General features: G+C 30.7%; 1 protein-coding gene across 1 annotated transcript in view; it reads right to left on the minus strand.

The window, feature by feature from the left end:
* Positions 1 to 12,399, minus strand: part of LOC133204070 (uncharacterized) — a 135,105-nt gene that overhangs the window by 962 nt on the left and 121,744 nt on the right. The window contains exons 2-9 of the mRNA XM_061339848.1: positions 7,914 to 8,147; positions 7,737 to 7,824; positions 7,072 to 7,214; positions 6,485 to 6,602; positions 5,520 to 5,668; positions 4,795 to 4,845; positions 2,774 to 2,836; positions 1,221 to 1,287 (exon numbers count right to left, since the gene is read on the minus strand). Coding sequence (XP_061195832.1) covers positions 1,221 to 1,287; positions 2,774 to 2,836; positions 4,795 to 4,845; positions 5,520 to 5,668; positions 6,485 to 6,602; positions 7,072 to 7,214; positions 7,737 to 7,824; positions 7,914 to 8,147 — 913 coding nt within the window. The remainder of the gene's footprint in view (positions 1 to 1,220; positions 1,288 to 2,773; positions 2,837 to 4,794; positions 4,846 to 5,519; positions 5,669 to 6,484; positions 6,603 to 7,071; positions 7,215 to 7,736; positions 7,825 to 7,913; positions 8,148 to 12,399) is intronic.

Here is a 12,399-nt window from a genome sequence, read left to right on the forward strand (position 1 = left end):
AAACTTTTCAAAAAAGTTGGAAAGGTAATAACATTGTGAAAATGGAGTTGTGATAAGTCCGTCTATCATTTCTAGAAGGTTCCACTTTCAAATGTAACATATACTCTCAGAATCAATCATGTCATCTTCACTCGCAATTCTTAGAATTATAGAAATAAAAACATACACAATGTCCTACTGAATGTATGTGTTTCAATATTTCTTTTTCATTGCTTTGAACATGAAAAATATTTCATATTAAATCGAAATTTAGATTTCCATGACTATTCAGTAAACAATACATGCAAGGAAGAACACTAGTATGCACTTTGTATATTAGTTATTGTCATTTTTGTGGTTGGATACCACGTGTTTTTAAGAAATAAAGAGTAAATAAAACGATATAAAAACAAGAGTCCAATGGGCCCTAACGCTCACCTGAGTCACTTTGCCTTGTTGTTCTCCATAAGAATTTTTTTTTCAAATTTCCCTTTATTTTCATAAATATTTCTACTCCATATTGTGAACCAAAAGATAGTTTTAAGGGAGCTATGATTCACTGAAAGTTAAATCCACATCATATTATCTCCAATATCACATGATCAAAATGTTCCTGCTGTTCTGGAGACGATTTTGTTTTCAGGTACACATGCATTGTGTAAATTATGAACTTCTGATATATTCTGAACTGAACTTCAACCCTAAGCACAGGTCTTATAATAAAAACATTATATAACAAGACTTACTAGGTATGTTTTGCTAATAATGAACATAAATTTATGCTAGGAATTGAAGCTTTCACGTATTTTTTTCTGACCCTCTGGTTTTTGAGAAGAAGATGTTGAAAAGATGCCATTAAATTTTTAGTAATTCTTAATTATTTCTCCTTGAAAGAGGACATTGCCCTTCATGTCAAAAAATTGCAATCCTCTTTATCGAAAAAAGCTTCACGCCAAGTTTGGCTGAAATCGGTCCAGTGGTTCTTGAGAAGTTGAAATGTGAAAAGTTTGCAACAACAAGGACGACAGACAACGGACAAATTTATTAAAGTTCACTCGAGCCTCCGCTCGGGTTAGCTAAACAAGCTTTTAGTAAAAATTTGAAAGTCAAGAAAAAAATGATGAAGAAGAGTAAAAGTCTCAGACGAAGCCATTCTAAAAGATGCGACATCTGAACTTGTATATTTTTTTTCTTGAAATTTGATTTAATTAAATTTTGAACGAAAATTAAAGGACACAAACCTTATTTTGTATATGGTGATTGCAAAGCTTACAGCAAATATTAATGCAGCAGCAAATCCCACCGCAACTGAAACATACATGAATCGTAACAATATGGTAACATATACGAGAGTTGTTCGAAAAGTTCGTGGACAATGCCAATCTTCGTTATACTATCTTCAAGAAATTTAAAATGAGCACATTATCATATGTAAAAATATTTATTTGTTTAAGTGTGAAGTTTCATTCCATGTGATTTAATAGAATTCATGTTATTTAATTTTAAAATTAACACGTTTTGTAACCACGGAGCAAACTCAGCAATACTCTAACGTCAAAAACATACCGACATGAGGTTCTAAAAAATACTATCCCTATACATTTCTCACGGTATTGCCAAATACCAGTGCACTCATGAAAAACGTTTCTCTATCACTTGAAATCTATTTTGCTAACAATTGTTCCATTAGCATCATTTTGTGTGTCAATGTTATATTTTTTTTTTTCACTGCATAAGTGTGCTTTCATAAGATCAGCATCTGTGAAGCCCCAAACTCTTAACATGACGTTACTAACTGTTCAATGTTTTGATAAGATTTTTACAGATAGTCCGTTTTTTTTTTTTTTTTTTTTTTTTTTTTTTTTTTTTTTTTTTTACAGATCACCCTCGTCTAAGCAGAGTAGTCTATCATTCAAATACCGCTTGAACCATGTACACACACATGCATTTCTCACTTTTGACATATTTCCTACTTCCTCCGGCATTTTCAGAGGGGTTTTTTCCGGAATTTTCCGGAGTACAACACACATATTGTATGGTTAACTCCTGCTCCGTGACGTTCTTCGACGTCATCTTTTTTGCCTTTTTCAATGAGGACTACCTATCTTCTGAAACTGATTTCTTTTCAATGAAACAAAATAATAAGTCATAATTTTGAATCAGAAACGATGAAACAATTCTAAATTTGAAGATGTAGAATTTTCCGTTTTTGTTTCATTTTACAGAGGATATGACTTTAGACATTATTAAGTGTCTTGATTGTTATTTACAAAATTTTGACCTACTCCGTGATCCGATTTTCGCATTTTTTAAGTCTAAATAAGTTGGAAATAAACCATGATATCTTAAAAAAATTTAAATCACATCATTTGAATTTATTGTTGAAATATTTCTTCCAAATTTGGATATAATATTAAGTAAAAAAGTTATGACGGTAGTCCACGAACTTTCCGAACAACCCTCGTACATGTAAATAATGTGATAAATATGAAATGCTTTACAAATGCTTTGAGATAAATACTTCATTCTTTCCTTCATTTGTTTTAATCTTTTACATATTTTCTTTTTATCAATATTTTAAAGCAAAACATGTAGGGTAGGACGAAAATTAGTAGAGTTTGTGACATAATAATACAATTTCAAAATTGTATGAAAATTCAAAATATTAAAGAATGAAAAACTAAGTGTGTGATTTCATTTGTTCATTTTGAAGAGGAAATTATTTCCTTTTAGAAATCCTACCCTCGAAGCTTTATGTTAGAAAGACGATATACACTAATCAGAGTCAACTTACGAAAAATCGCTGTTTGAGAAAAATCAGAGTTTGTTTCTGGACTTCCTGCAGGCATTTTAGTATCTAGATAATAAAATAACTTTATCAAGCATACCAGTAGGTTTTCAGAGAACAACACAGAATGTCAGCAGTTGTTACGTGAAAGTACATATTGGAAATCTTTGCATTTAAACTAGTACAAAACAGGTGGGGAGAATCTTTTCCTAAAATTCACTTTTTAAAAAATTGATATTTTGTTCTATGATAAAAAATCTATTAGTGCAATATGAAGATTTAATTGCCCATACAGTTCGTAATATAGCCTATCTGACCCCTGTTGTAAGAGGTCAAAATAAGACATTCGACATTATCCAGAATGTGCATTTTTTTTTTAGAATTACAATTGGATATATTACAAATATGTGTGATGATGTTTATCAAAAATCAAATCAAAGCAACATTTTTGTTATATCGACGACATTTTATCAACTGGCAATATTCTTTTCATTCCTACTTGATTCGATGTACCCCGTTGAACTCGAAATAAAAGATACCACTGAGTCTGACACATCTGTTTCTTATTTGGATATTTTACTAGAAAAAGACGTTAATGATAACCGTCAACTTTTCTATCGCCAACTTCCCTTATTTTTGTAGTAATATACTATTATCACCTGCATATGGAGTTTATGTCTCCCAGCTGAATCCATACGTTGGAGCATGCTCTACGTATAACGATTTCTAACATGAAGCAAGCTATTGACAAATTAGTCGATGAAACAAAGATGTTAGAATTTTTTTTTAAAAGTCAGCATTTCGCAAAATGGTTGGCACAATGACTTTAAAAGCAAATACAATAGATCGTTAAGTCGAATGCTGACTGACTTTTTTCATACAAATTGTTAGGCCATTATTTTTTCATTGAATTGTTTACGGGTTTTTCCGTTTGCCCGACCATGAAAAGGTATGGCCGGTCGACAAGGTATGCTTACTCCTTCATGGCACCTGATCCCACCTCTAATGATTTTTTAGAGGTCCGTGTTTGCCCTGCTCCCAGTTTTATTGTTTCAATAAACGTTTGGACTTGATTACTATTTGTTATCTTTATTATTCATCACTAAAATTCAGTAAAATATAGTGATACGGTTATATTGGCGCACACGTAAAAATATAATTCACATGTAAATATGCTACACGTGAAGATATCTTTAAAGAAAATGTGTGATTTAAATGTTACAAAAAATCAACAGACTGATTGAAATGGAACTGCCAAAATGAGATAAAAAATTGACCATGAGGTTTCTGATATTTAGTTATTTAAAAAATTTCAAAGCCAAACATTAAAAGATTCAGTAGATAAGGTCATGATATTTGACCATTGACCACTAACTATGACCTTGGCTTTTATTGAACTTAAAGAATGAAGACTCATACATATGCGCAAATATCAGATCTCTGCTATGGAATCAAAGCACAGAACTCTTTAATAACTGATTCGCAAGTATCATGTAGATGACAAAGACATTCTGCATGTAGGCTGTAGGCTCCCGAATGTCCACTATATGGGGTTCTCTCTCTCTCTCTCTCTCTCTCTCTCTCTCTCTCTCTCTCTCTCTCTCTCAAAATTAAAGCACTTACGTGTCACATTTTTCATTAAGAGATCATTGATTATTAACAGTTTTGTCTTTTTATTCTCTTTTTATTGGCGTGTTTTAGGAGAAATGTGTGTGTGTGTGTGTGTGTGTGTGTGTGTGGGTGTGTGTGTGTGTGTTTGTGTGTTTTGTTTTTGTTTTTTGTTGTTTTTTTTTTTTTTTGTTTTTTTTTTAAAACATTTGTAATTCGCTCAAATATCTTGGAATACTCTTATTTTGATTGTAAAATATAAAATCAATGTGACAGTTTTACTATCCTTTTTTAATTTATTTATTTGTTTGTTTGTTTTATTTTAATCATTATTTTATTTTTATCTTGCAAAGAGTACCCGATTCTTTTAAGTATCCAAGATAAATTTAAAATTAATGCACGATAAATTAAAGTGATACCTGTTATATTTTCCAGCGGCACAGGGAATTCAGAAAAAAAGTATTTGATACCTACAAAAGTAAGAGAGAACTATTTTAGATTTAAATACGAAGAATACAATCAGTGTACATACACAAATGTCCAATGAAACAATAAAATTTGTGAGCAGAGCAAATATGGATCTCTGATAAAATTGAATAGTAAGCATCCCCTGTAGACCAATCAATACTGCAGTGTGCCCTTTGTTATGATCGACTAAACTGAGAAATTAATAGTCAATTCAGTATGAAAGTAATGACCTAACAATTTGTATGAAAGACGTTGGTCAACATTTGTTCTAATAACAGACTGCAGCTGTATTTACAAACAAGGTCATTGTATCAACCATTGCAAATGCCGAATGTTGACTTTAAATGAGATTGTTGATACCTTTGTACTATCAACTTGTTTGTCAGTAGCTTGTCTCGTTTTAGAAATTATTCTTACGGATAACATGCTCGTGGTATTAAAGCAACTTTAGACATAAACCCCGTTTGCAGGCGAAAATGGTTTATTGCTACATAAAAAGGGAAATGGCGTCATTACATTGATCATAAAATTTAGTTGTTAGTTTTTCATCAATACCTTTCTCCAGTAAAATATTCAAATATGAAGCACATGTGTCAGACACCATGTTGTCTTTAATTTCTAGCTAAATCGGATGTATCGGAAAAAAATATGAATCTTTGTATTAAAGAATACTTACAAAGACTAACATTGTGTTGAATCTGTGCAGGAAGAAGAGGCAAAAACCTGTTAACCATGCTTATTTTATCTTTGACGACACAAGTAGAGTTTGTTTTGTCACTGTCCTGTACCCTTGATATCATACAATGCCCAATACGCTGTTCTATTCTATATTTGAATGAGAGGATAAGAAGCTTTTAAACACTGGCATATTTAGGCGGATTAATTTCAAATTTGATATTCTTTTGAATATTAATGCCGATTATTTTAATTAACTTCAAACTTTTTTTTTTTTAAATCAGCCTTTAGGATAAGACTGAAAATAGAGAAGACAATCTTCCAAATGGTAAAAAAAACTTAATTAGTTACAGAAATCAGCATATATTTCTATTAGGGATGTCAATTTTATTCGGACAGCTTAGTCGAATAGTCGGAGGCTTTAGTCGAACGATAGTCGAATATTCGTTGAAATTTAAATTAATTTTTCATGTCATTTTCACTATTTGTCTTTTATACACAAGTGGTACAATGTTTAATCTACGCTATCACCATTATACAACGAATTTCTGAATCTTAAACATCTACGTAGTACAATAAATACTGTACATCTATATTTATCCAATTTATTTGATTTCAAAATTAATATGATATTTATTGCACATTTCATCTAAATGCAGGATATCAAACGCTCGCACTTGAAATGGGCGAATCCAAGTTTATTACCTTGAATTTAAAATTTCTTCTGGGTAACACATTTGAACGATTAACCGACTAAGGAAATTTTAGTCGATAGTCGGTATGATCGAACGATAGTCGAGTACTCGAATATTCGTTGACATCCCTAATTTCTATTGCAGTGTCCTTAGTATATGTTACTTTAATATTCGGATGGAACAACTTCACACAAACACTTAAGAAAATAAACACTGTTTATCATTTTAACATGTACATTTTGTCATATTAAGATGTATTTTGAATAAATACCGGCATAATTCATCTCCTGTTACATTCCTGAAGAATTGATTGTAACAAGGGATAGCAAAGTTAATCACCACAAAAGAATCACCTATCATACTGGGATCTCGACATGGTGAAAGAATGCCTGCAAAACATAACATTTTAATTTTATTTTGATAGATCATTTGACGATATTTAAGTTTTTTCCGCATGAGCCTCATTTTTAAAGATGGGAAGTCCTTCTTTCATGGTCAAATTTAGATGAATATATTGATAAAAATTTTAAGACTAATTCTGGTTGTAAATGATACATATAGTTTATATCCAATCTGTAAGATAACAAGAAATTGTAGACTTCCTTTGATATTCAAATATCTCTCTTTCTACTATCTCCCTAATAAATCGATACCCCTTTTTCAATTTAAAGGCCATTTTTTAAAAAAAAACTTTGAGAAAAAAAATATGTGGCTGGAGATTTTCATTTTACCTATATGAAATTTACTTCTTTTTAACTAACATTAGAAATGAATTTCTCTTTAAACTCTCATTCAGAGATGGACTTTTCTTTTAACTAGCGTTCAGAGAAAAGGGGGTAAACTTTTTTGTTAACATACATTGAGAGATGGACTTCCCTGTTAACTCTTCCAAAGTGCCCTTTATTTGCAGAGCAATAGATCGCCATGTAATCTGGGGACAACTGGAACCAGTGAGATTTTCAATATTCATCTTCAAACACGAAATTAGGTTTAATATATTGCTGGAAAATATGGAAATGACATTAATACAATGTTAAAAGGTTGTTTATGCAGTAAACAGGAAAAATAGTGTTAAAATAGTCACATTTAAAATTCTGGTGGAGAGTTATAGTACTCTTAAAAGACTTTTTCGGAACATATACATTCAAATCATTATGCAGTGGTTGTTTTCTTTAAATTAGCAATACACGTAATCAAGCCTGAATCCTCACAGACTGTCACCACAATTGAAGGATTTTGTTTCAAATACAAGATTACAACGCCATTATTACTGTAGCTCTGTTACTCTGATATTTTTATTTCATAATGTTTGATTAGAAGAATTTGCCTCAATATATATATATATATATATATATATATATATATATATATATATATATATATATATATATATATATATATATATATATATATATATATATATATATATATATATATATATATATATATATATATATATATATATTGTGTACGTTTAAATGACGCAACTTCACTATTTTATTGTTTATATACAAAGCACTGACCTACAGTATTCACTGACACTTGTGATACCAGAAACACACTGGCTACTTATTTCCTTGGTATAAAAAGACTGATTAAGACACGGTGTTCCTGAAAAAAAAATACAAAAAAATATTCTTACACTATAAAACTCAAGTAACATTAAAGCAGTTTTATCATCTTAGTACAAATTTACTGACCACATATTTTCACCCCACAGAGTTCCCAGCGGACATCAGAGTCATTGGTGAAACACCATGGCTCTTCTCTGTCGAAATTTCTACAGTAATTCTCTTGTGCAATGCTAAAAACATAATAATCGTGTTCATGTGGGCTCTGTGCATCCCATCTTTGACACGGTCTGCCAGTTTCTGTTACGTTTTTGGTGCCTTGATATAACACTCCTGGCAATCGACAGTCAGTTGACATAGATTCTGCTTTAATTGTTAAAGAATACAACTGTTTTAGCAAAAAAACGTTTTTGTTCATTGTACAACATTATGCGTTTAATGTCTAATTTTTTTTTTTAAATTCATAATAGAATAATAAAAAATATGTCGATATTTGCTTAACATTACCGAATATTCCTCAAATATCCTAAAATTACACTTGCTTTTTGTACAGTTTTTCTTGCAGTTAAGGTTTCAAGTGCTGTATGTACATGCAGAAAATTGACAGAGTCCTAGCCTCGTATGATAAAGAATACTGGCGCAAGTATTTATTGTATAAACATCTCTTTCCGATGCGCATTCTGCCACTTGTTTTTATTTTACCCTCACTGTGCTCTGATTTTCAGCAGAGTGGTTATTATGATCAAAATTTATTCATGCTTGTACTATGTATAAAGCAATATTTTGAATCCCGCGGTGATACATGTAAATATTCCTTAAATCTCTCTTTCTTTTATGATTCAGCATAGATTTTATGATCTCCTCTTTATGAAAAATATATATGCTGATATTTCTCAAACCGAGACAATATAAAAATAAAACTGGCCTGCACTTTAATACATATTACATTTGGAAAAAATAAAATATAGCAACGGTTGACTTCAAAGTACTACATATTATACTCACACTAGTATTTATGTCGCTTAATTTCATAAATAATTGCAGATACTTAAAGAATCCCTGGGGATGATTATTTTCACAAGTAAAACAGGTAAGTGTTTTTGTAATACAATGTCAGTAAGTTTTTTTTTCCTTTTACCTAGGTATCTAGGACCAAAAGAAAGGAAAAAAAAAAACGACAAAAGCAAACGAAGAGTTGATATCATTCATACAATAATAATTATATTAATCATCATCATTATTATTATTCATAATCATCATTATTTTAAATGAATAAACAAACAATTATTAGATATTAAGACTTTTAAAAAATATAAAATACAAAACTATTTCAGGCAATTGTGCTGATTATCGTAAATCGAGGACTTTCATATCATTCCTCAGATATTTCCTTTTCTGAATATTAATGGTCTGACTTTTAAAAATTAAATAAGAAGAAGACATTTAACATTCAAATTACATTTGGAAAAAGTTTTATTAACAGGATATAAATTTTTTGACTGTTATACTGACAAGTTAAATTACCTGTAACGGAATTTAAAAAAATTCCAAGGAGCAAGCAAAATATTGTCATTTTAGTTTTGTTCCATTCCAGCTAGAGTTAAACTCCATCAAAAGGAAGACATATTGATAAGCTGAACATTCTCAATACAGGATGTCACTTCCTTTCTTTGTATACACGTATAATATTGAGGAAAGAGGAGTCATGTTAGTGATCTATTAATATTTCCTATATCTATTTTTTTTTAGTACTGAATGTTATATTTTTCAGGTATACCTTTAAAGTAATATTCGATTTGTTAGAATTTTAAAGAGAGCTTTGGTACCTCTGAGACATCCAATGTCATGAACCCTAAAACTTAAAAAAGAAGAAAAAACAAAGAAAAAAGAAGTGTTACAAAAATAAACTCTGAAGTAATGTTAGGAAATTTGAAATAGATGCAATTATATATATATATATATATATATATATATATATATATATATATATATATATATATATATATATATATATATATATATATATATATATATATATCAAGGATATATTATACAATTATGGACTCTTTCGGTGGTGAATATGGTTTGTTATTCACCAGAAAAATATCAATATTGACCTCGGCTTCGCCTCGGTCAATATTGATATTTTTCTGGTGAATAACAAACCATATTCACCACCGAAAGAGTCCATAATTGTTTTATTATATAGTCATGATTTGAATAAGTAAGACATTGAAGGCTGAATGATGAAACCACTTCCATTTACGAACTTCTGTCGTAGAAAAATTAAAAAAATGTCCAGATTACAAATTATAACTTCCGTGTTTTCCTTTTGCTGTATGTTAGACATCGTTATGTTTAGAAAATAATCCTGCGATAGGCTTGGCTTATGTTTTTCCTGCTCAGACACACAGCTGGCTCCGGCCGTTGCAACCATTGTTTACAACGTTGTTTGAGGTGTTGATGGTGACGTCACAATGCCGCTGCACGCGCACCGACCCTCCGGTGAATACGGCTTCAAAACCAGTGAATATGTAGTGTTATGAACTGTTTTCGTTTGTATAGATTATATAGAGACTATAAATAGACTATGTAATAATGTAATATATTAATATATTTTAAGTTGCAAGTACAAGTCAAACTATTTTTGAATAGTCTGTAATACTATTCAAAAAATATATGTAAAACAGTTTTCGAAATATTTGAGATCGTATAGGTACCTGTAATGAACATTTACGTTGTCTTTTTTAAATGATTATGGTTATTTTGCTATAAATTTTAATAACTACAAATTAGGAAAAACGACCGCCTTCTTTGTAAAAAAAAAAAAAACCTTCTTTCTGTAACATGACAATTTTCAGTATCCTTAGATTGTAGAATGCCCTAAAGGGAAAATACAAATTATTTTTGAAGCTAGCAATTTTATAAAAGTAACACGGTTATTTATCAAATTGATAACTATTTCTTACACCAAAATTTCAATTCTGCTAATGTTAATATTTATTACCTCTTTTCAAAATATATAAAAAAATATTTCCCTTTTATGACATTCTAAATTTGCTTGAATGGAAAAATTTAGACATATTATTGTTGAAGATAACACTTAAATAAGGAAATATGTTTTTTTGTATCAATTTGATAAATATTTCTTACATAAAAAATCCAGTTCTTCTAATGATGATATTTGGTACCTCAATTCAAAGTTGATTTTTGGGTCCATTTATTTTCCTCGCATGGGGGGGGGGGGGGCATTGGTTCACAGAACTCCTCTTACATTTTACGTAGTAGCCTAATAATCTTTCGGAAGATGTTTGGTGTCCTGTGTATGTATGTATATGTTATAAGGTTTCGGAATTTTCATTTTCACCCTGGGGGTCAAATGGGTGTCAAAAAAATGTATTTTATACAAAAATCCCCTGGTTCCCAGAACTCCTCTTACATTATACGTTGTACCCTAATCATCTTTTGGAAGATTATTGGCGGTGTCCTGTAGAAGTGCAATAAGGTTTCGGAGTTTTCATTTTCACCCTGGGGGTTAAATCAGGGTCGAAAAAGGACGTTTTTATACAAACAAAAACTTGGTCCCCAGAACTCCTCTTACATTTTATGTATTAGCCTGATCATATTTTGAAAGATAATTGGTGGTGTCCTGTAGATGTGTAATAAGGTCTTGGGATTTTCATTTTCACCCTAGGGGTCAAATGGGGGTCGAAAAATGGCGTTTTTATACAAAAAAAAACCTGGTTCCCAGAATTTCATCTACATAATTTCTAGGTTATCTCTAAGTTTAATATATAGTTCGAGATAACAAGGTTTAACTCTACTTATTTTAGTAACCATGGCAACACTGTTCAAGGAAATCAAAAACAGATAAACAGAATTGTGTATCTTAGTATAGTCTACTTGTGCAGTTGTATTGATATTGGATCAAAACTGTAGGAGGAGTAGTGTTTTGAAAGAACAATCTTGATTCTACACTATGCTCGGCTGTGTTAAGGAAGGCTTGGGTTCACATCCGTGGTGCACCGCATGGGAAGTCTGTGACGTCATAAAAATTTAACAAGCGACAAAAATCAATTTAACCACATGATGTTGCGTAAATACGAGGGTTGTCCATAAAATTAAAGTTCGCGGACAAATGCTATAATTTCCTTAATAACGTCCGCACTGGCAAACATGTACGATAATATAATAATATAGACCATGATTTAGTAAATACATAAAAAATTAAACAATGAATATTTTACGAATGTTATAGGTGTGAATTTTTATCACATGTTATTGGACATACGCTGCAATTTCTTTATTATTCTACACTGCCAAGTGTTTGCAATAATATTTATGTATAGACCATTATTTATTTAATTTTTAAAATTCAAAACAATACTCGATAATTTACGAGCGTCATCAGAATAAACACTTCGTATACACAGGCTGCACAGTCCAGTCCGACATTGCGCTAGATTTATAACAACGTCATCAATAGGGACATCCTATTTTCGTCAAAAACAGTGGTTATACACTTCTTGTAGTGTCTCCGAAAATTGTATACACCGTTGAAAAATCGTATATACTATTTTCAAATCAATGAACTAAATATATTCCAATAATTTCA

This window comes from Saccostrea echinata, unplaced genomic scaffold (assembly GCF_033153115.1).
Source record: "Saccostrea echinata isolate AGI-Se365-2 ecotype Australia unplaced genomic scaffold, CSIRO_AGI_Sech_v1 ptg000052l, whole genome shotgun sequence".
NCBI classification, from domain to species: domain Eukaryota; kingdom Metazoa; phylum Mollusca; class Bivalvia; order Ostreida; family Ostreidae; genus Saccostrea; species Saccostrea echinata.